Consider the following 23696-nt stretch of genomic DNA (forward strand, 5'->3'; position numbering starts at 1 on the left):
GAAATGTTTGAATAATTCAGCTAATTCTTAGAATAGTATGAGTAGAATGTAGCTATTGCCTTTCCAGTGAGCTCCCCTGTTGCTGCCTTCACCCACACAGGTGGGTGAAGGCAGGACAACCTCTACACATTCTGTTAAATACGAGAGAAAAATAACAAGTGACCTGTCCTGGGCCAGAAGCAGTCATTGGAGGACAAAATGTGATCCTTTCAGTCAGCCATTTTGTTTTGACTTTGTATTTTGAATACTTATCATCTCAGAAGAAGTTGCAAAAATAGTACAGAGAAATCGCATATACTCAAAATCCAACTTCTCCCAGTTTTAACATCTTACATAACCTACAACACATTCTCCATACCAAGAAATTGACGTTGTCACATTGCAGTGAAGGAGACTACAGACCTTGCTTTGCATTCAGCACTTTTTGCATCCTCTCATTTTCCTAACATGTATTTTTATATAGCGTAGAATGCAGCCTTTTGGGTTTCAGGTGAGATTTACTGTTATTAATTATGGAATTCTCCTTCACTCTGGCAAACTGTTGTCAAATTTATTGCTAACTGTGCTTAGATGTTAGGTAACACAAGGGACAGAGGAGTTGTATGAAGTATTCCCAGATGGCTTTTCTATAGCATGGACCTCCCCCTCCCTCTTCTTTTTCTCCTTCCTTCCCCTTTTCTTTCCTGTTCTTCTTCCCTTGCCCCCTTCCACCTCCGTGTTGTCTTCAGTACTAATCAAGGAAAGGGTGGGAGGAAGGCTGCTTTTTAGTTTCTATTTTTTTTTTTTTTTAAAGGATGGCTTTGCTTCTCCACTCTGAAAAAACTTTAAGAGCGTCATTTCTTACTCAACAAAATCCATAAATCCACAGCTGTTCCACTGGTAAAAATTAACATGTTTTGTTCTTGCCACATACTGGAACTTTCTGTGGTTTTGCCTATTTTAAAATTATATGAATTCATTGGTTCTCTTACTGTGGCCTACCACTTATCAACAATTTTGTATTCAGAGCTATGTTCAGAGAGGAAAGAGAGATTAAATTTGATCGATAGCAGAAGATTTCGGCATAGTACATGGTAAATACTCTCTGGGTATCTTGAATCTGGCAGTTCCTGCTCTTGTGACCTTGTCAGTCCCTTAAGTCCTCTCTCTGCCTTGGTTTCCTCATCTCCAAGATGGGAACAGTATTAGAATCAACTCCATATGGTTATAGGGCAAGACTGTGTAAAATACTTAGAATTATATCTAACACATAGTAGCATTATTTTATCAAGAACAAATATTTGAATGTAGATTTACATTGGTATTCGTAAAAAATAAGTCATTTGTAACAGAAAATATGTTGGTCTCTTACAATTAATTTATTTCTTCAAATCATTTTAAGTAGGTAAACACAGTGCAATACTGTTTTTTAGGATGAATATTGACTCCCTTGAATACTTACATAAGCAGCATTACATTTGGAACACTCGGATAACTTACAAAGGAGGAAGTCATAGGCAGGAAAATTTAATTCTAGATTTTCAATTCTGAAAAATACTTCTTTATTTTCTTCTCCTAATAGATGCTTAACAGGTTGTTATCTCAGAATTGTTCACACAGAGGCAGTGTAAACTGATCCTTTTTTTCTTTTCTCCATGTTAGTGGAGTAACTAACAATCCTGGGTTGCTGCTGGTTTAGTGATCCAAGCTTTTACTGGCAATACATCTGCTTGATCGCTTTTCTTTCTTCATTGGGCCTGAAGTGCCTCTTTTTTATTGGATACACTCACTGTCTCCCACCCAGGTAACAAATATAAACCACCAAAGAATAAGTAAATTTCTAAAAGATTGCAAGGACAATAAATGGCCAGTTTCCTGCTGGTGTTTCGCCAGCGGGACTCCTCACCTGTGTGAGGTTGATGGGTGGAGCGAGACCGGCCCAGCCTGTTCTGCCAGTGAGTCTGAGTTGGGGCTGGGCCCTTCCTGCGGTGCTGCAGAAACCATTCCAGCCGAGGGAAGGAGTAAGCTCCTGAAGGCGAGCCTCCTGCCCACACACAAGCCAGCTCGCCTTGGGTAGGGACACCACGTGGCAAAGAAAACTGCAGGAAAGGGGTGCCTGGAAACAGAGCCGGAGCCTAAAAGTGCTGTGGTGATCTAACTCGGACTTATCCTGAGGCGGCTCAGGTCTGAGCTGTGGGGGCTGTGATTCTTCTGCATGCTTGTACACGGAATGCAGAGCTCCTGTGCCCTGTGTCCTGTCGGATCCACTGCTGAGTACAGTCGCTGGGAGTAACTTTAAGTACTGATCCTAAAACCTGTGCCACAGCAAGAGGTAAGGATCTGTCAGTTATTCAAACGCTTGTCTCCAGCAACATTCAGAATATTTCACGGAGTCTGTTTTTACATTTTTGGGGGGATCATGTTTCCTTGATTGCTTTTATGTGCGTGGTTAGTCACTTCATTATTCAGAAAATGAGTAATTGAGCTTTAGTATTTATCATGTTTGTAGAGAGGATTAATTGTTGAAGTAGATTGTACTACATAGGTATTGGGTTATATGTCTTACTTCCCTGGCCAGTTTCAGGAAATTCCCATTTTTCTATTTCAAATCATCTTATATCTTAATGTTTTCTGGACTTGAGGTTAATGTACGAAAGTCTTCATGATTAAAGGAACATACCTTTGTATCATAAACAACCAGCACATTAAAAAACTTTTTCCTGGTGGTTTAATAATATTTCAGTTATTGACTAATGGAAAATGGGCAGTATTGATTAACTAAAAAGAATTTAACAGACTGCATTAAAAGGCTGTTCAAATTAGCATAAGAAAATAACCCTCCAGCCCTTTTACTTCAAGTACTGTGTGTTGTTTTTCCTCATAGGCGTTAATAACCATTTCTGTCCATAAAATATGTAAATTAACTTTTTTCCTGTTGCAGAGATTATTTTTTTTTCAGCACTAGGGTAGAATTCCGTATTTATGGTGTTTCTTTAGAGCTTGGTGACAAATGCTTTTCATTAAGATAGCATGGAAACTGGAATGTTCTCTGAATCACAGATCAGCCCTATTAAGCAGCCGAACGTTTTTCTGATTCTCGGGAATGTTCCACTACCATATAAATGACACCAATATTTTAATTTTCAAAACCATAAATGTGGGAGATTTCAGAATTTACAGTTCTTTTTCATTGTCAGGTTTTTAAAAGCACCCGTTGCTCATGTGATAATGGCTTGAGACCGTAACTCGTTTTTTTAAAGTATCAGGTAGTACTATGTGGTATTCGGCAGGAGAGAACAGAAATCTGAAGTTTCTTAGGTTAAGTTTACATTTAAGATGATTATAGGAAGGACTAGAAAGTGATCCCATGTTCATGTGCATCCTTCCTTAGTGATCTCAGCTCTGAATTTAGGAGCTACAACCAGACTTGATTAAGCCGGGCTTGGAAAGCTGACTCAGGTTCTGGCTAGCCCTGTGCTTTGGAGGACTCAACACATTTTTAGACCAAAGGTAAAGAGAAACTATAGTAGTAAAAATAACTCCTGCTTATTAACACTTACTGAGGTAAGTGCTTGGCATATATAATTTTATGTAACCATTATAGTAATCCTGACTGATAGGTATTATTACTGTCATTCTCATTGTGTAGTTGTTGGAATTGAGACTTAAACAGGTCATATACTCAAGAGCTTGCAAATTGGGAAGTGATTAGAGAGTGGGTTCAAAACCTCAGGTCTGTCCGACTGCAAAATCTGTGTCTTACTCTCCTTGCTAATGGTCCTTTTTTTTTTGTGTGTGTGGTGCAGGCTTTTAAGATTGCCTCTAAATAAAATGTCCTCATTATCAGTTCCACGCTTTCAAATACAGAACCTTTCCACTCTGGCTCCTGGGAAAAACAAAACAAAACAAACAAAAAAAACCTAACCCACAGAAACAAATGAAAAATGACCTATGATCGTATCAGTGTTCCACACCAAACTTTATGGCTTAATAGAGGATTAGATGACATCAAAGTGAATCTGATTATACTTTAATCTACATTTAATCTGTTTTGAATCTAATAAAAAATATAATTTCAAGAAAAGAGTTTTCATACTGTTAAGGTTCTAAATTTTCAGATTTCTAAAACTTCATGTAGTATTTTTGATAGTCTTCTTATCTTTGATGTTACTGAATTCCTAAGAATATGTAATTATTATACTTCAATTTTTATAAGCAAGAATCTATGGATAGATGTCTTCCTGAAATAATTTTTAAGCTTCTTGTCAAATAGTACTAGTTCATCCTGGAAAAATAAGATCCTGGATTATTTAAAAATCCTTATTAGAGATACTTCTGTTATCTGTATATTATATCCCATTCCTGTGTTAGAATCCTTTAGCATCAGAAATTTATATCCACCCCATGTTTCCTCCTACTCTTCTCTGCTAAATTGCAAATCTTTCTGTTCTGTATTTAGAAATGCAATTAGTCAGAGTCTTTTATATAATAACTGAGGTGGTAAAGTCACCAAGTTAAAAAAATTTTTTTTGCTTCATTTTTGTGCAGAGAACAAAACAAATCACATTTATTTTAATTTGTAATTTAAATTTTAAAATAAGAACCTGTAAATTTTAGCAAGAAGAATGTATAGCTTATTTATATCATACTGTAATCAGATAAGCTAAATTTGAGCCTTTTTTGATATTACTGAAATTTATAGCTCCTAGAAAAGTAAATGTGTAATGTAAATAATGAGAGCGTCTTATCTTAACCTGATGACCATTTTCCTGAGGGAACTGTGATTTATAAAGATCTAACATAACCATGCCCTTTCTAATTTATAACTGTTTGTGTGCTCCTCTAGGAAGAGCAGCAGCCTGATCTTGCTTTGGTTTCATTCTTCACTCTGAAAAAGAGATACATTTTTATTCGAATACTCAAATATTTTTTTAACCACAGGCATGCCATTCTGCTTAAGAGTTGTGCTGAATATTCTGAAGAAGCTGTTTGTTGCCCATTTCTGCCTCTCTTTTTCCAAGTGAATTGTTCTTATCTCTTCTGTGCCTGAAAGATTCTTCTCTAAAATTTACTATAGATTTATCTTTTGGATGCCTTCGTGTCATCCACCTGCATTCCAGAGAGCAGTGCCTTTTGAAATGCCTCTTCTCCTAAGTAAATGGAAGCATGCTTGACTTATGTAACTGTTAGTAGCTTTCCAATTTTTCAATCAAGAGCCATTACTGTCAATGCTATTTTTAATTTAGCATTGTGCATGACATTTCTCAAATACCTGGTTTCCTCCCTTTGAGGTTGGAATGTACAGATAGCAAAACTGTTACAGTCGTCCACATTCCGGAACCTCATCCCTGAGCTGGTCTGTGGGTCAGTCCCTTACAGCTGTTACATGCATCCGTTAGAGAACAGTTTTTTCTCTCAACTTCCAAAATAATTTATGATACATTGATCAAAAGAGTTTCTGAACTTTCTTGTTCCATAACAATTTCAACAGCATATTAAGATTTAATACTCAAATTTATCTAAAGGTTTTCTAGGACATCTACTTTTGGTGGTGGGCAAAGACGAAGAGACATGAAATTCAAGGATGAAACTTCTGTACTCTTGCTTTAAAAATGAAAAGTAATTCCGAGGGAGACAGTGAGGATTTTACATTTTGAGTATAAATCTGATAGAAATAAGTTTTTGGAAGTTCAGAACCTGTAGATCATATTTACCTTTTTTTTCTATTACTGCAGCAAATTCTGGAAACCTAATTCAAAAATTAATCTTTATAAATTATATAGCATTTTCTAGTAAAAACAATACTATAAATGGCCATTGTACTGTTTACCAAGGATTTGCTGGCAAATCAAAAAAATAATAGTATCTCATACAATGTAATCAACAACTCTGAATGCCTTTAACAATTAAAGATAGTATAATTATGCATCAAGTTCTGGAAATAGTTATATAAGCATGTTGTATAAATTAGTTATATAAGAACTCCTTACTACTATTTTAAGTTTTCATGGAGAAAAAGAAATAAAATGATTCAACTAAAATTATTTTTACTTAAAAGTGCTAAACCTAATATACTATGCATAAAACAGTAACATTTAACAGTGATCTTTCTATCTTAAATTTTTATACCACCCTTTTCCAAGATCATTAGAAAGCCTGATTTATTTTTTTTATATAGCTCTTTGATTTATTTATTTTTTTATATAGCTCTTTGATGAAGTTTTAAATGATGCCCTTTCTTTCCTACTGATGAATTTTTCTACAGCAAAGACATTTTCCAAGACTTGAGAGCTTTCTTTGCTTTTCTAACATTTTATTTTGTCAGAGTATTTCATGTCAGCTCATTTCATGAGCTGGGGACAGAGGGAAAGGGAGAAGTAGACTACCTGCTGAGCAGGGAGCCCATGCGGGGCTTGAACCCAAGACCCTGGGATCTCATGACCTGAGCTGAAGGCAGATGCTTAACCAACTGAGCCACCTAGATGCCCCTGTTCTTATCACTTTTAAGAAGAAAATTCTAGTGATCAGATAACTGGGTTATATTTTGAGTTTTAAATCATTTAGAGTTTGATACTAACACGGACTGAGTTTAGATAATAAATATTAGCTGTACTATAATTATTTTTATAATATTACTATATCATGGATATTACTATTTCTAAATTTTCCTTCATTTTTGGGGGGTTAGGATTCAATTTTTGTTTTGCCCTTGGGCCATGGGTGGAGCCAGGTTGAGAGAGATCTAACACAAAATAGACCAGAAGATTTTGAGAGATAAAAGAGTCAGGGACGGAATTTCTTGGACATATTCTTATTCCATCAAGTAAAAAGTTACTCTTAAGTTCGGTGCACAAGAAGCTCCTTTACTCTGATTTGGAGGGTGTTTTTTGTAAGATCAAAGAAACATCATTAGAGTTATTTTTGTGTATTTTCACTTACTGACTTAAAGAACTTCCTTTATGTCCTTCATCCTAAAAGCTTTATATATGTTAAAATTCTTTTATATTATGCAAAAGGAAAAGTTACAGACATTCTGTAGTACTCAGAAAAGTGATTTGGGTTCAGTTTATTTTGTGACTTACATTTGAGTCACGTTAGAATCTTAACTATCTAGAAATTTTTCTTTAAAAGGTTTGTAGAATTATTATTCTAGTGAATCACAGCTTAATTTCTGAGTTCATTTAATTTCAAATAAAAGCTTTGTTGGTTAGTTTGGACTAATTCAATTGATCCTCAGAGCTATAAAGTAAATAAGAATTATATTAGATTTTCTCCGGCATGAGTGTTTACTACACTGGTTCCAAAGCTATGTTTCTCAGTTGCCCAAAGATCCTTTCAGGACATATGACAGTGCGTACTTAAAATAAGTTAATTTTTGTATCTCTTGTCAATATCCCTATTAATAAATGTGAAAATACTAAGTATTTTCAGTTCACTTCAGGTCTTTAGACTGCAAATCTTCAATCTATGCCATATTTTTTTGCTGCTGTTTAAGGCATCAGTAATTTTGGAATTATTTGTCTATACTTATACTGTATAGAATTATTTTATTTCTGTTCCTTTATTGAAAGTCACTTCTAATACGTTTACAGTACTCCCTTGTTTATTACAGTTTTTAAGATGGAACTTGGGCTTGAGACGTTATTTTTTTAAACTACTGTTTCCTTCTCAAGTCTCTTGCACTCATTTACATCCATGCAAAGGATACAAGGGTAGTAGGAGTAAAGGGAACTTAGCATAGAAGTATAAAACCAAGACCTTTTTTTTTTTTTAAGATTTGTTATTTATTTTTTTGACAGAGAGGTAGTGAGAGAGAGAACACAAGAGGGGGAGTGAGAGAGAACCAGGCTTCCTTCTGAGCAGGGAGCCTGATGTGGGGCTTGATCCCAGGACCCTGGGATCAGGACCTGGACCAAAGGCAGATGCTTAATGACTGAGCCACCCAGGTGTCCCTAAAAGTAAGACTTTTAAAAGTGGGTGTAAATTTAGTTTGCCACACTCAAAGCTTAAACAAGACAAACTAAATGATCTTCTTAAGATATGCAAAGAAATTATGTGATAAAGGTTAACAGTTGTTTATTTATCTTGGCAATTAAACATAGGGAATTTCTTGAATATAGTTAAGCTCTCCATCCAAAAACCCCAAGAAAATTTTATTCATAATGGTGAGACTTAAGAAACAATCTATATAAGTCAAGAATAAGATAATTGTTTATTGGAAATTCAGTGATATTAAGTAAGTTAAAGGATTGGAAAGGAAGAAGCAAATGAACAAATCTTTTTATCTACAAATTAAAAATCTACTCTTACTTAATCCTCATAGCATCATAATTCTGTTAGGTAGATTTTTAACTTTTTCCTAGATGAGGAAAATGAAGGACTGAAAGTTACATACTTCTCAGGGGAACAACTGGAAGGAATCAGTGGTCCTTCACAGCACGGTAATTGTATTTTTATATACTAGTGACAATTAGAAAATAAAATTTAGAAAATAGTACCATTTGCATTAGCAGCAAAAACCATAAAGTTCCTGAGAATAGCTATAACAAAAGTTCATATGACCTTTATGGGGAAAGATTAGAAAAATTTACTGAAGGATGTGAAAAATCAATCTTAAATAAGTGAAGAGATTTACTGTGTTTATGGACAGGAAGGTTCAATGTTATAAGCCAGTTTTCATCCAGAATAATCTATAATTCAATGCAGCTTTAATCAGATTCTCCCCCATTTTTTTTCCTTCTTTAACTTGGCAGGCTGATTCTAAAATTCATATGAGAAAAGTAAAAGGCCAAAGATATAAAGGCTATTTTAAAGAGTAAGTAGAGGGGCCTCTTGCTCTAGATATTAAGACTTAGAAAGTGTAAGAACTTAAGAAATTGAGGTACAAATGGAGGGAGAGAGACTGACAGAATTGAGAGAACTCAGAAACAGACCCCTCACACACTGTACACATCTTTCTTTTTTTTTGTCTTTTAAAAAAAAATTATTTGTTCATTTGGCAGAGAGAGACACAGCAAGAGAGGAAACACAAGCAGGGGGAGTGGGAGAGAGAGAAGCAGGCTTCCTGCTGAGCAGGGAGCCCTATGCAATGTGGGGCTGGATCCCAGGACTCTGGGGGATCGTGACCTTTGCCAAAGGTAGACACTTAACGATTGAGCCACCCAGGCGCCACACATCTTTCACTTAAGAATCAATAGTCTTAAAGATTAGGGGTCAAAAGTGAATATTCAGTAGAAGGTGATGAAATTACTGGTTATGAAGAAGGGAAAAAAATAATATGATTATATCTCAACCCCATTCTAATCATACAGAAGTTCCAAAAAAAAAAAAAAAAAAGGGAAATAGATTTAGAGGAAATAGGACATGTTTTTGACCTTACTCATTTCCTTACTTGAAAGCTATGGAAACCATACTTAAAGTCATTTTAAAATCTGTGCAATAAAAGATAAGTCACAGACTGGGAGAAGATATTTGTAATGTGAATAATTAACAAAGGATTCATTTCTAGATTATATAAAGAATTCTTGTTCATCAGTAAGAAGAAGACGACATCAAACAGTAAAGTGGGCAAAGGGTATGAACATTTATTTCACTGAAGAGCAAAAGGGAATGGCCAATAAATGGATGAAATATTGCTTAACCTGATTGTCAAGTATAGAAACGCATATTAAAGTGGGAGAAAATTTCATACTAATCAGTTTGGTATCAGATAATGAAATGAAGACTGGGAACCCAAAAATTCATCCTTTGAGAGTATACATTTTGATAAATCATTTTAGAGAGTATTTTAGCAAAGTTGAAATATGGTTGAAAAATAATATCCTCTACAACCCACATCTGAACTTGAGTGCTGTCCAGGGAAAACACTTAAGAGTTGCTCAATGCAATATCGGTGGTAATAACAAAAACTTGGGAACTCCCTCAATGACAGTCAGTAGGAGAAGAGAAGTCTGAGTGGTGGTATATACTTATGAGGGAATCCTGTAATGTAGTTAAAATGCATATACTGAATCACAATTACATATTTTGAAAATACATAATTTGGGAGAAGGTTTAATATAGTATGATTCCATTTCTGCCTATTTTAAAAACATTTAAATGATAGGATATATTCTTTATGATTACATACATGTGTAAAGTATAAAAACTTATGTCATCAATTAGCCAATACATAGTAATAAAAAAGGGCAATAATATAGTGCTCCCCTGAATGGCAAGCTAGAAAAACAGACAAATAGAAAGCAATTATAGAAACCTATACTAAGATGGGTCTGTTCATTATTTGGATTGTGGTGGTGGTTTCAAAGGTATATGTGCATGTCAAGACATATTGAATTATATATTTTAAACTTAGTTTATCGTATGTCAACTGTACCTCAATGAAGCTCTCTAAAATTTTTTAAAAAACAAACACAAAAAAGTATATGTGGTAATAATACTGAATTCCTGATAAAGGTTCTCTCTATATGAGTATGGGATTGGAGAAGATAACCGTGCTCTATATTTGTAGTGCTTAGTTTTTTTTTTTTTAATTTAAAAAAAGGAAAAATGAATCTGAGGAAATATATGGCTAAATGTTAAGACTGAAAAGCTAGATGATATGCACATCGATATTGTCATATAATTCTCTTAAACTTTTCTATATAATCAAAAATATTTTTTAAAGTAAGCATACCTATACAGGGCTCTACTACTACTAACAGTTGCTTGTTTTATTTTTTTTTCTTCTGATATTTTGATTATTTTAATTTATTTTTTATTTTCAGCATAACAGTATTCATTATTTTTGCACCACACCCAGTGCTCCATGCAATCCGTGCCCTCTATAATACCCACCACCTGGTACCCCGACCTCCCACCCCCCGCCCCTTCAAAACCCTCAGATTGTTTTTCAGAGTCCTTAATTTTTGATTACCCAGGACCTCCTAACCCAGGCCTAGTTTTCTGGTCACATTTTCCCATCAGTTTGGCCTGAAAACAGTCTAAGCAAGTTTTAGGCCAGTAGGCTTTTAAATAGTAGTGAGGTTAAAACTAAGCATGTACTACAATAGACTTCCCCCGCCCCCCAACAGTTTTTTTCTGCTGGAGCCTGGGTGGCTCAGTCAGTTAAGCATTGCCTTTGGCTCAGGTCATGTTCCCAGGGTTCTAGGATTGAGCCCTGCATTGGGCTACCTGCTCAGTGGGGAGTCTGCTTCTCTCTCAGCCTGCTGCTCCCCCTGCCTGTGCTCTCTCTGTGTGTGTGTGTGTGTGTGTGTGTGTGTGTGTGTGTGTGTGTCAAATAAATAAATAAAGTCTTTTTAAAAAAAATATTTAAAAAAAAAGTTTTATCTTTTTTTTCTTAAAATTCATTTTTAGGATACTCCTTTGAAGAGCAGAACTTTAGAACTTACTAGTCCGTGTATATAAGAACAAAGTGAGAAAGTCATTTTGATGTTTCTTAGAGGAAAATCCTTTCTTCATGCTTATTGGTATGACTAGATATATTATTTAGCCTTAACTAAAAGCAAGTTTATGGAATTTTGTTTTTAAACTCAAATATTTTCATATTTGTTTAACAAAATGTTTCAAAGTTTGCAACAGAGACAAAGCTTGGGAGGTTATAAGATCCTTAAATATCATGTAGTCCTGTTACCTGTCAGAATTCCAGTTCTCTTCCCCTGTTAAATTTCCACCAAATGGCATCGAATATGTGTTTAAAAACTTCAAGCAAAAAAGGATATTGTGCACAATCGTGAAAATCCACTGGACACGCTAAACATTATTTTCATACTTTATTGTACCTTAGGTTTAGTAATAATAATCTCCTTAAGTATTATACATCCCACCGTTACTCTTTCATTCATCTGCTTGACTTTATGAATTTATTACTGATCTTAGAACTCTGTGCTTATGATCAAATAAACCTAATGCTGCGATCCTTATCTGGCACAAATATCTTGTAATTTAATTTCCTGAGAAATTAATGTAAGCCCCGCATTCAAATCAGTCTAGAAGATTTCTGAGACCCACCCAGTTTAGAGAAGCCTGGTTTCGGTGAAATACTGAGAAAGTAAGGAATCTTTGGTTTTGCTAGAGCAAAATTATGCTGTGTAATTAGCAACACCTGGTGCCCCATATCTCCATGTCAAGGTTCACTATGGCCTACTGAACTGTATGCTTTTAGTGTACCCTGTAAGCTGGTTATTGGTATCATAAAGATCTACCTTGGAGATACTATGTTGTGTGTCATACTGCTAAAGCTTTTAACTACTGGAAAGACTGGTCTAGTTGGGTTTTTCTGTGGTTTAAAAAAAAGACCGCAGATGTAAAAATCTCTCCTGTGTGAGGAACATGGAAGAAGTTAGCATTGTGGCCCATGTTGCATTTCAACTCCAGAAAAGGGAATTTGAATATAAACTGGCATGATTTGCTTTTGTGTAAATATTGTTTGTGTTTTACTCTTGATCTTTGATCTGTTTTATCTGTTGAAATGCTGTTCACCATTTTCGTTTCTGTAATCCAGCATGTTTGGTGGACCTTAACCCTAACACCCTTATGGTGGCGTCCTAGTTTCCTTTGTTGAAACGGGTTTATAAGCACTTAACTGTCTAAAGCCAAATCTCTACTCTACCTTCCTCAATAGAAGTCTTCTGATGTGAATGACAGTATTCCATAATTCTCTTCCTCAAAAGGTAGATTCATTAACTTAGTTTTCTGGTTTGTTATAAAGCAGTGGGTGGGGACAGTGTCCGTGTCCGCAGTAAGCTTTTTCTGGCCATATTACTACCTAAGAAATGGGAAGGAAATATAAAGAACAAATTAATACAAAGAGACATTTATACTTGGAAGTATGGTTAGATATTCAAATTTGAGTATAACTAAATTGAATATTTTTTATTAAATTCCCAATACAATGAAATTTATCCATCTAGATGGATAACTCATTATTCAGTTAGGGATGCCAGAGCCTTTTACCACAACTGTCTCTACCACAGTGGACAGTTAGATGAACAACAATAATGACAACACTATAACTGTGTAGAACATAGTTTAATCTTACTTTGAAGACTTAGAAGTCATTTAAGACTGTATGTCCAGTTATCATTTATCAACATTGGTTATTTTGGTATCTCAGATTGGAATTATAGATTAGTAGGTAGAGATCACACACACACCCATCCCAGTCTCATTACAAGTTGGATTTAAAGTTCCCACTTTATTTTAATGGGGTTTTTTGTTGTTGTTTTGGGTTTTTTTTGAAAGGTAGCAGAAGCAAGGTACCCAGCTACACAGAGTAGAAGCCAGGTTGTACATATGTTGGCAACATTTCCCAGGAGCCTCAGGTGCCAAATGGGATCACAGGGTTGGTGATGACACTCTCCATTGGTTCTAATTTTGTCCCCGCCCTTACTTAATTGAGTCTTATGTCAGTATTTAGGAAAAATTAGCATGAACAGTCTTGACCCTAACAGAAAAAGATGGCCAAGTTTCCTTGTTCTTGAGCCAAACTTAGCATATCAAAAGTGGAGTCAGAGCTGTCTTGTGTCCTGGAAAATGCAGTTCTACATAGGCTGCTCTCTGACTAATGTAATTTTATTGTGTATGAGAGTTTGGTTGGAAGATCATGATTATAATTTATTTCCATACAGTTATCACTGAATTATGAATGTGTGTATTTCCTGGTTAGCACAGAATTAATTCCACTCATTCCAGATATGATACTGCTAATTGCTGTGAAGAAATCTATTCCTTTCTCTCCTAGCGGGGTACCCAGTTCAGTATGGCAAACGACTCATGAACTTTTTAAAACTGTTCGAGCTCAGTTTGTACTGAAAAACTGTCATTCTCTTCCTTTCTTTTGGGGAGTGTTACTATGGACACATAAATTTTTATTTATTTGATGTTTTACAGTAAGTTGTCATCACTGGTTATGATGTTCGAATTTTCATTATGTCCCACAGCTGGCCAGTGGGAATCTTTTCACCTGTCGTCTTGGCACGGCTTCTTCTGGGTGTGGGTGTTTCCCTTGCTGTTACAACAGAATTTCCCCATCTCACCTTGTGCTTTTTGCTGTCAACTTGCAAACAGCCATTTCTCCAAGGAGTCTTGCTTTATTTCATTAAGGAATGATATTTAGCAAACTCACTCCTGAGACCAAAGGTGTTCATTGCAGCTGGAATGTTATTGTTTCTAAACCTTTTCATTGACAAGAGCTTAGAAGAAATATGTATTTTAATTTGAAGTTCATGTTCACATTTCCAATTCAAGAGAACATTACTGGGGTTTTTCCTTGATTTCTTTGATTTTCTAATTGAATCACCTTTCTCTCACACTGAAAACCTTCGTTCCTAACAACATTCATACATTTGTCCTACAATATGTATAAAATTACTTCAGAATCACTCTTCCAATATTATTACCAATAGTAAAACAGTTGAATGAAGTTAAATATTACTTTGTAATTTTTTTTGGTCTTAGAATATATTCCCCTAAGCATGGCCAATTTACTCTTTCCAAGTAATTTAAAGTAGTTGCTCTCTGTTGACAATGTTACCAAGTTGGTATTTAGATATATTGTTTCAGATTATTTTCAAAATTAGGATTTGCTTTTTTAATGTTCTAAATTCTATTTTGAACATGTGAAAGGAATGTTAACATAATTTAAAAATGAAGCTATATAAAAAGGTATATATATTCAGAGCAGTTTTACTTTCTTCACCCATTTTCTTTACCCATTTTTATTAATTTCTGTTTTATCCTTCTAGTGTTTCTCTTTGCAAAAATAAACTCTTAGGTGCACACATACATGTGTTTGTGTTAATTTATGTGTGTTTGATATATGCATTCCCCATTCTTCTACTAAGTATAATGTTCTCTACCTTCCTTTTTGACTTAATATGTTCTGGGGATTACTCTGTATCAGTAGGTAGAGGGCAGCTGGGTGGCTCCGTCAGTTAAGCGTCTGCTTTCAGCTCAGGTCATGATTATCAGGGTCCTTGAATGGAGCCAGAATCATAGTTAACTCATCCAGTTCCCTGTTAATGCACATTTGAGTTTCTAAAACACAAATTGGGTTATTTTCAAAGTAACTTTTCTAAAATATTTAAACTGTTCAGTGTGTTCTCACTGCTGGCAATCCAGGCTCTATACAAAGGCCTTTGCATACCTCTTCAACCTCATTTCATACCACTGTCTTCCTCTCCCACAGTTCTCGGTGCCTTACAGATCCGATGTGACTTCTTCTTACCTTCCTACCCTGACCAGCCCATCCAGTATAGTTTCTTTCCCCTTGCCATTATTCCTTCACTCTGTTTCCTTACAAGCTGTTAAAAGCAATCTGAAATTACCTGGTTGCCTTCATTTAGGCAATATCACATAGAGTTGGGTTTTGAGCCAGACCTCCTGATCTTGAATCCTAGTTATATGGCCTTTGACTATTACTTAGCTCTCTGTGCCTGTGCCTTAGTTTCCTCATCTGAAAAGGGGGATAATAATAGTAGTTTCCTTACAGGGCTCTGTGAGAAAGGAATGGTCAGTAAATAAAAACACTTGTGTAGTTGCTATGTGTAGGAAGTTGCAGTTCCTAAGTATAAAATAAATGCTGGCTATGTTGGTATTTTTATTTAGTTGTTCATTGTCTTTCTTCCTTCAGTAAGCTATGTGACAGCAAAGAGCTTGCCTAAGTTGTTCCCCACTGTAATCTCAGGACTTGGAACATTTCCTAAGAAATAGTAGGCACTTTCATATTTGTTGCTGAATGAATAATACTTGAAGTTCAATTCCTCTTCCTATGAGACATTCTTGAAGATTGGAGACCAAAAGAATGCTCTCTCATATACATCATATGCGGTTGTCAAATTCAACTCAGATTTTTATCAAATTTGTCATCAAAGGACGAATGCCTACTATTAACATGTATCTTGGAAGTTCTGGCCAATTATGAAAATCTGAAACAGAAGTAAAAACTTACTCCTATCAGAAAAAAGGACAGAGTTACCATTATTTGCTTTGATGGAATTATATATCCATGAAATCCAAAAGGATCAATAAAAAATCCTTTTAAAATTGTTGAGAGTTTAGTAAATGATCAGATTTGAACTATAAATAAAGAAATTGTTTTTCAGTATACCAATAATTACCAGTTAAAGCCATAGTTGAAGAAAAGTACTATTCTACAAGAGGAGTAACAAATGCAGACTACTTAGGAATATTCCTAACCAGACATTTTTGTGGAATGTATCTTTTCATAAGGAAAAATAGAAAACTTACTGAGAGGTAAGAGGTTTAGAAAAATGATGACACACCCTGTTTCCAGATGATAATATTGAATATTGTAGAAACTAAAATTCTTTCAAATTATATCACTGTAATGTTGATACATAAAAAAGTTCAGTTATTGAAAAAAAACAAACTCATTTATACTTTTTTAATAAATCTTATCAAAATTATTTTAAAGTTTATGTAGAAAGTGTTTGAGAATGAACAGAAATGGTTTGATGGCCATTCTTTAACAGAGATGCTTAACACATTATCTGCTATCAACTAGGGGAGTACAATACTCCTACAAATCCAGTGACTTTTAATATAGTAATATTATGTGTGAAATACTTCTGAAGTTACCCAAGTATGCTGTAAATGTCTCACTAGCAGGAGAGTGCATGGTTTACATTTACAACAAGGAACCTTAGATAGAAAAGAGGTTGTAATTTACCCAGATTTTCAGGGCTTGTCAGATACAGCATCAAAATTATTCTGACAATTCTAAGTAAATTTTAAATAATGAATGTAGAAAAATAAATTCCTTATTTAATCTGTGTTGGGTCTATGATGACTACCTTGTTACAGTTTGCGTAGGATTTCCTGGTTTTAACACTGATAATCTCATGTTCTAGGAAAAATGGGCAACTCATAATGGTTGATCACCCTCATACAGTTCATAGAAAAGATGCTTCTATCTGTAAATATTATTTCTCATAAAATGGAAAGATATAGAAGGCAAATGGCTGATCTGATCCATAAATCCCATCAAAGGCCATCTTGGAGTTCCCCAGGTCACATGTTCTTTCAATACACAGAGTTCCTACAAGAGGCTTCATGAGTTCAGGGGACTTAAGATTTGGGGTCACTCAAGGATCTTTACATGGTAGGATTCAGTAAGACTCCCACTAATTGTTGGCAGAGTGAGTAGGAGTTTTGAGGCCATTGTAGCTTCTCTCTCACAGCTAATCTCTGAGCTTATACTAGTTGTTATATGTTGACTTTTAGAGTAATTTTTCCTTTAGGTTGCGCTTTTCAGAAGTCATTTTTTTCCAGGGATTTGATTGTTTTCAATTTTTTGGCTGTTGTCTTTCTCAATATATGGGTCAGTGGGTATATTTTACTGCATAATAATGTACTTATTTCTTGCCTATATCTAAGAGGAATTAAGGTGACATATTAATATGTTATAGAAGTATGTTAATAGACTATCTGATTTTTTTATATTGTATATGTATTTTATATAGCTATTAGTTTGACAAGTGTGTTCTATATCTTAATGCGATTATCCTCTTTATAAAACAAGAAAGAGGGATTTGTTTCTTTTTTCAGTTTTTTTTCCGGTTAACAAAAACTTTAAAAATTCTAACCACCACGTAAAATATTTTAGAAATTTACTAAAAATGTAAACCACATTTACACATTTTAGGTCTTACCTATTATAAAGATTTCCAAAGGAATATAGTAGAGTAAAACTCGAGTCCCATTCATAATCCTGTAGCATCCTTGGGTATGCCTTGGGAAGATGGCTGGTTTACCAATCTTGATTTATAGATCACAGATGATATTACTTAAATTTGCTGACAGTCTCATCAAGTAGGATCTCAAGTTGGTGAGAAGAAGGCATAAAATTCTGATGTTATTTATAGAGCAACTGTTCTTAAACCTCTGCTAGAATTTTCCTGCAGAATATAAAGTGTTCTTGTAATAGTTTGTTTCGTAGTCAGCCTGTTGAGATCTCTGTTGTTTTTTCACAGTAGGTAAAAATGTAACTTCTTGCCACAACTAAGGTATTCCCTCTTTGTTATTATTTTTTAGTGTCTAAAAAGCACGGCAAGCTCATTACTTTCTTACGCACATTCATGAAGTCTCGTCCAACAAAACAGAAGCTGAAGCAGCGGGGGATTTTGAAAGAGAGGGTGTTTGGTTGTGACCTGGGGGAGCACCTTCTGAATTCAGGTTTTGAAGGTAAAAATAAAATTTATAATCTCATAATTTAAGCTTCAATTTCTCCATATCAATTCTCTAGAATCCATTTTGAAGCAGATTACACAAGCAATATCTATTCCATTTAAGCTCAGCTGCAAGGTATGGAACTTTCCACCTATCATTTGAGTTCTGAGATAACAGAATAAAGAAGGTTTAGGAATGCACTTTATCATCAGAGATGCTCGTGGTCTGTCGGATGAGTAAGACTTTCCTGCAAAGGAACGGTTAGACTTCCTTATTTTTGTATCTGTCCAGATAGCTTTCTCAGCCAGTTTTCCTCTCATATTTTATTATAAATTGTTTAAATTCTATTTCAGCAAAAAAGTCAAAGTTTGAGACTATAAAATACCAAGACCAGTCTCCCAATTTTTATTGCTAAAAATTTAAATTTCTCTATAAATTAAATTCTGATTCAAGAATTCAGTGGTTGGCTAAATGGATGGAGGGGATGAATGGATAGGAAGAAAGGAAAAATTTAAAATATAATACATAATATTTTAAAGTCTAAGTGCAAACAGAATAATCACAAGAATGCTATATTTATATAGTATATACGTAGTTGTGAAGAGAAAGGAGATATAAATATGGATAGTTAGATATAATTATATAATGTGTATAATCCTTCTTTCTTATATTTATTCTGTTTTAGTTTGGACTTTAAAATAGTATCCATATTCTATATAAAATTGATTTTATACCAGATTTTTCTAAGATGAAAGCTCCTTTCAGAGTACTGCTTTGCTAAGTGACTCATTCTTTGAATGGTATTCCTAATGAATAATTAACTTTATAGAGGATTATCCTGTTAACGCTTTATAAACTTTTGAGCACCACCCTGTCGGAGCAAGTAACAAGCCGGACCTGTTTCTTCCACACAAAGTGTTGTAAGAAATCATGTAGGAACCTGACAAGGCATTTAAAAAAAAATTCTTTAAGTGATCTCTGATGCCAGGATTACTCAGAATGATCTTACAGTATTTCAGCTACCACAAACCATAATGTTTATAATTGAGTTGTTTAAAGATTATATCACAGTTATCTAAAGAACTGATTTTTTTAAAAATCTTGTCACATAGTACTTTTTTGTAGATAATGTGTCATTTACCTAGGCATCCTTAATTATAGAGTTAAATGTTTTTTGTTATCTTAGTTTCTTTTTTCTTTTGTATCTCTTTTTCATTTTTATTTCTTTTGTATCTAGTTTTGTTCAGCCTTGCTTGGATGTGATATTAATATGAGGGAGTGTTTTCTCATTTGTTCTGCCATGCTCTTTAGCTTTCACACATCAACTCAGCAAGTTTTAGTTGTACTTAGAAGTTTTGGGGGTGTTTCCATTGTTAGTATGATAGGAGAAGACAGATGCCAGTATCTCATTTCTTTATGAAAAATAACAGACTTAATAACTACAGTGTTGATGCATTCCCTAACTATGATACCTTTATTCTAGCGGAGCAAAGAGTTTTCAGGTATCATTTATTTTTTTATAGGACTTGTTTTATTTGTTGCACAATTTGAAATCACATTTCCTTAAAATGAGATTTGAAATGAAATTGTAAAAAAGTGAGAACTCTGTAGAAAGCTTGGTTCTCTAAAAAAAAACAAACAAACCCTTAGAGTTGGCTCAAAATACAAAAATTTAAAAACTCAAGGTGAGGAAACGCTGTTGCCTGAACATATTTCTGTGTTTGAGCAAGTGGCTTTTTAAGAAAACGACTATAAGTACAGAAATTTTTTTTTTTAAAGATTTTATTCATTTATTAGAGAAGAACACAAAGAAAGAGGAGAGGCGGGGGCGGGATGGGGGGGAAGCAGACTCCCCACTGAGCACGGAGCCTGACACTGGGCTCTTTCCCAGGCCCCTGGGATCCTGACCTGAACTGAAGACAGACTCTTAACTGACTGAGCTACCCAGGTGCCTGTAAATATACAGAAATCAGAGCACACGGGGGTGAGGGGGGGAAGGCCCAAATAACTCTGAAATTAATCCTTTAGCTAATCATATTTTCCTAACCAAAAATCATAATGTACATTCTAACAGCTAATAATACTGTACCAATGTACTCCTGGCCCAGAAGCCACCAACCTGACTGGAAGTCGACTCTTTCATCCTCTGTATCACAGAATGCATGCATGATATCTGGCATATAGAAGGGATTAATAAATGACTGATGAATGAGTGAGTGAGTGGATGAATGGATGAGAAAAGGGCAGAAATGAAACTGCAACTGTCAAGAAAAAACAAAGACCAGTTTGTGTCCTACTTAATAGCATACTTCTCATAGCCATGATTCTAATCTTAAGGGTCATCAGTTTCAACTTCGACGTGTGCTTATGTTGCCATGATGATATAAATACTAAATAAAAGTGGATCGTCTTATAGGATGTGTGGGGATAATTCTTAAAGCCCTATCATCTTTTGGAAGAACCAGTTTGAAGGTTTCAAGCTGTGTTTTGACTGGGCCGTTGTTTACTATGCACTTGCCTGGTTTGTTAGATGGTTTGGAAGGAAACGATAGTTAATAGGATGCCTTTCTAACTAGGATATCTTCTAATACTGTATTGGGTTCCCATATTGCTTTCTTATATGTTAGTGAAAAGAGAAACCAAATCTTTTCTTTTTATCTGCTGATACTATTTGTCAGATTCTACACTCTTTTCTTTAGAATGAAAGTTTGTGCTTTTCTCTTTCATTTTGCTACCCATTTTAAATAACTGTCTTATTTGTCTCTCTAAGAATTCTAAGTAGTAGCGTTGTTCAGTTGGGTAATTTTATTTATGAAGACCCATTATGTGATTAGTGGACATTCAGTCTTTTTACCCAGGGAACATAAATTATAAAGAAACAATTCAGGTGTTTTCAATGAAGTATTATGTTTGCAGAACCTTAGCCATATTATCAGGGAAAGACTTCCAACTCCCTGCATTTTTTAAGTTTGCCTACCTGTTTGGGAGACTATAAGCAGGTATGAATTTAATTTCACATGTTTGTGAGAGCCCCAAGAGAATAATCTATACTTTTTAATGGATGGTAGCTTATTTTTGTAAAGATTATGTAATGTATACTAGGAGAGCCTGATAATACAAAAAGAAAACCCTGTATTCTGAAGGGCTTTATGTAGCAGGGTGAGTTAGCATGCTAATTTGGAGCATACAGAATGAGAAGTATCTTTTCAGAAAAAAATTAAAGCTCTGTGTGCCTTTCTTTCTTTGAGTCATTAAGTTAGTTACCCCAGTAGTCTCTAAATATATTTGCTTCGAAGTAGGTGATAGAAATTTTCCAGGTTCCAATTCATTTTATTTTACTTGTAGTTTGTAAGGATAGAAACCTAAGGCACTGAGGTTATCATTGATGGAACAGTATTAGAAGCAGGACTCAAGTTCATGTAAGATATTTTATATTTTACATAACAGTTTGATGTAGAGATTGCTCATAATATCAAAATGAGTCCAAAAAACATACTTGGCAACTCTGCCTGCCCTTCATCTCCCCCAACTAAACTCAGTGCCTTTCTTGTTACTAAAACTCTTGGACATCTTTAGAGGTAGAAAGCACACAGTTGAAAATGAGTACAGTTTCTCACGAAAACTCAGATTTACTCTGCTGACTTGGTCCTATAACTTTGTTGGGTTCACAAAGGCACTTATAAATTAATTCATTTGTTAATTTTGTACATTGTTTCAAGACATGCTCCTGGATTTTGAATACACAAAGATGGATGAAGCATGGTTTTTCTCCTTAAAAGCATGACAAATAAAGAGTAATAGTTGGATAAACAAGCAAGTAATATTTCAAAATAGCATAGTTCTTTGGGCTCCTAGAACGTAGTGCAGCTCCGTCTCCTTGGAGATATTCACAGAAGGCTTGCTTAAGACGCAGTTCATTGAGGTTTTCAACAACAGCCAGGTGTTTTTTACAAGAAGGTGATAGTAGGAAGAGAGACCAGGGAGAGGAGTCTACCAGAGAAGACCAGTCTGCCAGACTTATAAAATGACTGGTTTGTACGGCAAAAGATGAGACTTCAGTTGCCCTAGAGCTGTGAAATATGGAAATATGGTAACAATAAGTAAATGCAACTGTGACGGACCTTATACTTTAGGCAGTATTTTGCCATGGTTAAAAATCAGCTTTCTCCTTGGACTGCTTGAGTTAGAATCTCATTTCTGCCATTGTTTCCTTCTTGCCCTTAGGTAAAACTTCGTTAAGATTCAGTTTCCTCTCTATATGATGGGGATAATGATAGAGCTTTCTTTCCCTGTGAATTTCTGTGAGAATTAAATGGGAGCATCTATTGTAAAAAAATTAGCTTGGCACATATTACATGCTCAGTAATATAGTTGATTTAAAAACTTTTTCAAAGCTAGGGAGTATACATTTTAAATGTAAATTGTAGGATCTGACAGAATTTAAAAGATAGAATGCCGGAAGAACAGCAAAAGGCAGGAGAACCAAGAAAAAGTCTGTTATAATAATAAAGTGGTATTATATGTGATAACTAAAATACATTAGTTAAATTAACTTACTAAAATATCTGAATTGCTTCATTTCCCAATCTGAATGTTTTATCCCTTGTGTAGTAGTTTTCTGTAGACCAAATAATGTTCTCCAAAGCTTCTTTCCAGGGATTTTAGCTAACACTCTCAAATGAAGATAGTAATTAAATCTGGTAAATTCATCATTCTGCATTATAAGACAAAGTTCAGATTTCAGCTACTGTACAGTTTTGAATGATTATAAAAAATTCTTAATTTTATACCTCAGTCTTTTCTAGACTATAGGCCTGGAACAGCTGTCCATTTGTGTCAGGTACTCAGTGAGGTGACCAGAGAGAGGACCCTTCTTTTCTTTCTACTTATTGATGAGCTCATAGTATTTAATGTAAAGCAGTTTTAATATAAGGATAGGCAGGAAATCAAAAGATTCCTTCTACTTGAAGTTGCTTTGACCTTTGCCTTATGTCAGTGTTTGGTTTATTGGATAACATTTAAAATTAGCAGTAGCTATGAAAAGATGGAAGAAACTTTTCAAAGTGAGAAATTGGAGCACTTCTAGGCAATTATAGTGTTGGAATAAGCATTAACTTTGTATATCCATTTTCTATGTATGAAATTCAGCTGAAAAGATATATATATATATATTTAAGTCTGGCATGGTTTAGGACAGAACAGTTCATCTTAGTGCTGTAACATAACCTAAGCAAGACTACTGTTGAAGACCTTCGAGAGATTATCCTAATAACATACAGATTCATTTACTTATCTAAATGTAATGGGAGAGAGTCCGTCTTGATATTCAGGAACCAGTTGTCTAGTTTAGATGTGAAGATAAGTAAATATGTCCTCATCACTTTTTGTAATAGGTTAATCTCTGCCCCTTATAATTTTAATATGCAGATTTTGTTTTGCTTGGGAACACTAAGACATCCTAATTTTTTTGTGACTTGCTGAGATGGGATACTCCTGGTGTAATCCATGTCTTTAAAAATTCTCTTCAG

General features: G+C 34.7%; 1 protein-coding gene across 4 annotated transcripts in view; it reads left to right on the forward strand.

The window, feature by feature from the left end:
• The window catches only part of ARHGAP32 (Rho GTPase activating protein 32), a 299282-nt gene that overhangs the window by 241714 nt on the left and 33872 nt on the right, over positions 1-23696 (forward strand). For 3 of the 4 annotated variants that reach the window (XM_059413918.1, XM_059413910.1, XM_059413927.1), the window contains one exon: positions 18034-18183. In XM_059413918.1, coding sequence (XP_059269901.1) covers positions 18034-18183 — 150 coding nt within the window. Of the gene's footprint in view, positions 1-1999; positions 2312-18033; positions 18184-23696 lie in introns of those variants that run through there. The other variant, XM_059413933.1, reaches the window with a different exon arrangement.

The sequence above is a fragment of the Mustela nigripes genome, chromosome 1 (assembly GCF_022355385.1).
Source record: "Mustela nigripes isolate SB6536 chromosome 1, MUSNIG.SB6536, whole genome shotgun sequence".
NCBI classification, from domain to species: Eukaryota; Metazoa; Chordata; class Mammalia; order Carnivora; family Mustelidae; genus Mustela; species Mustela nigripes.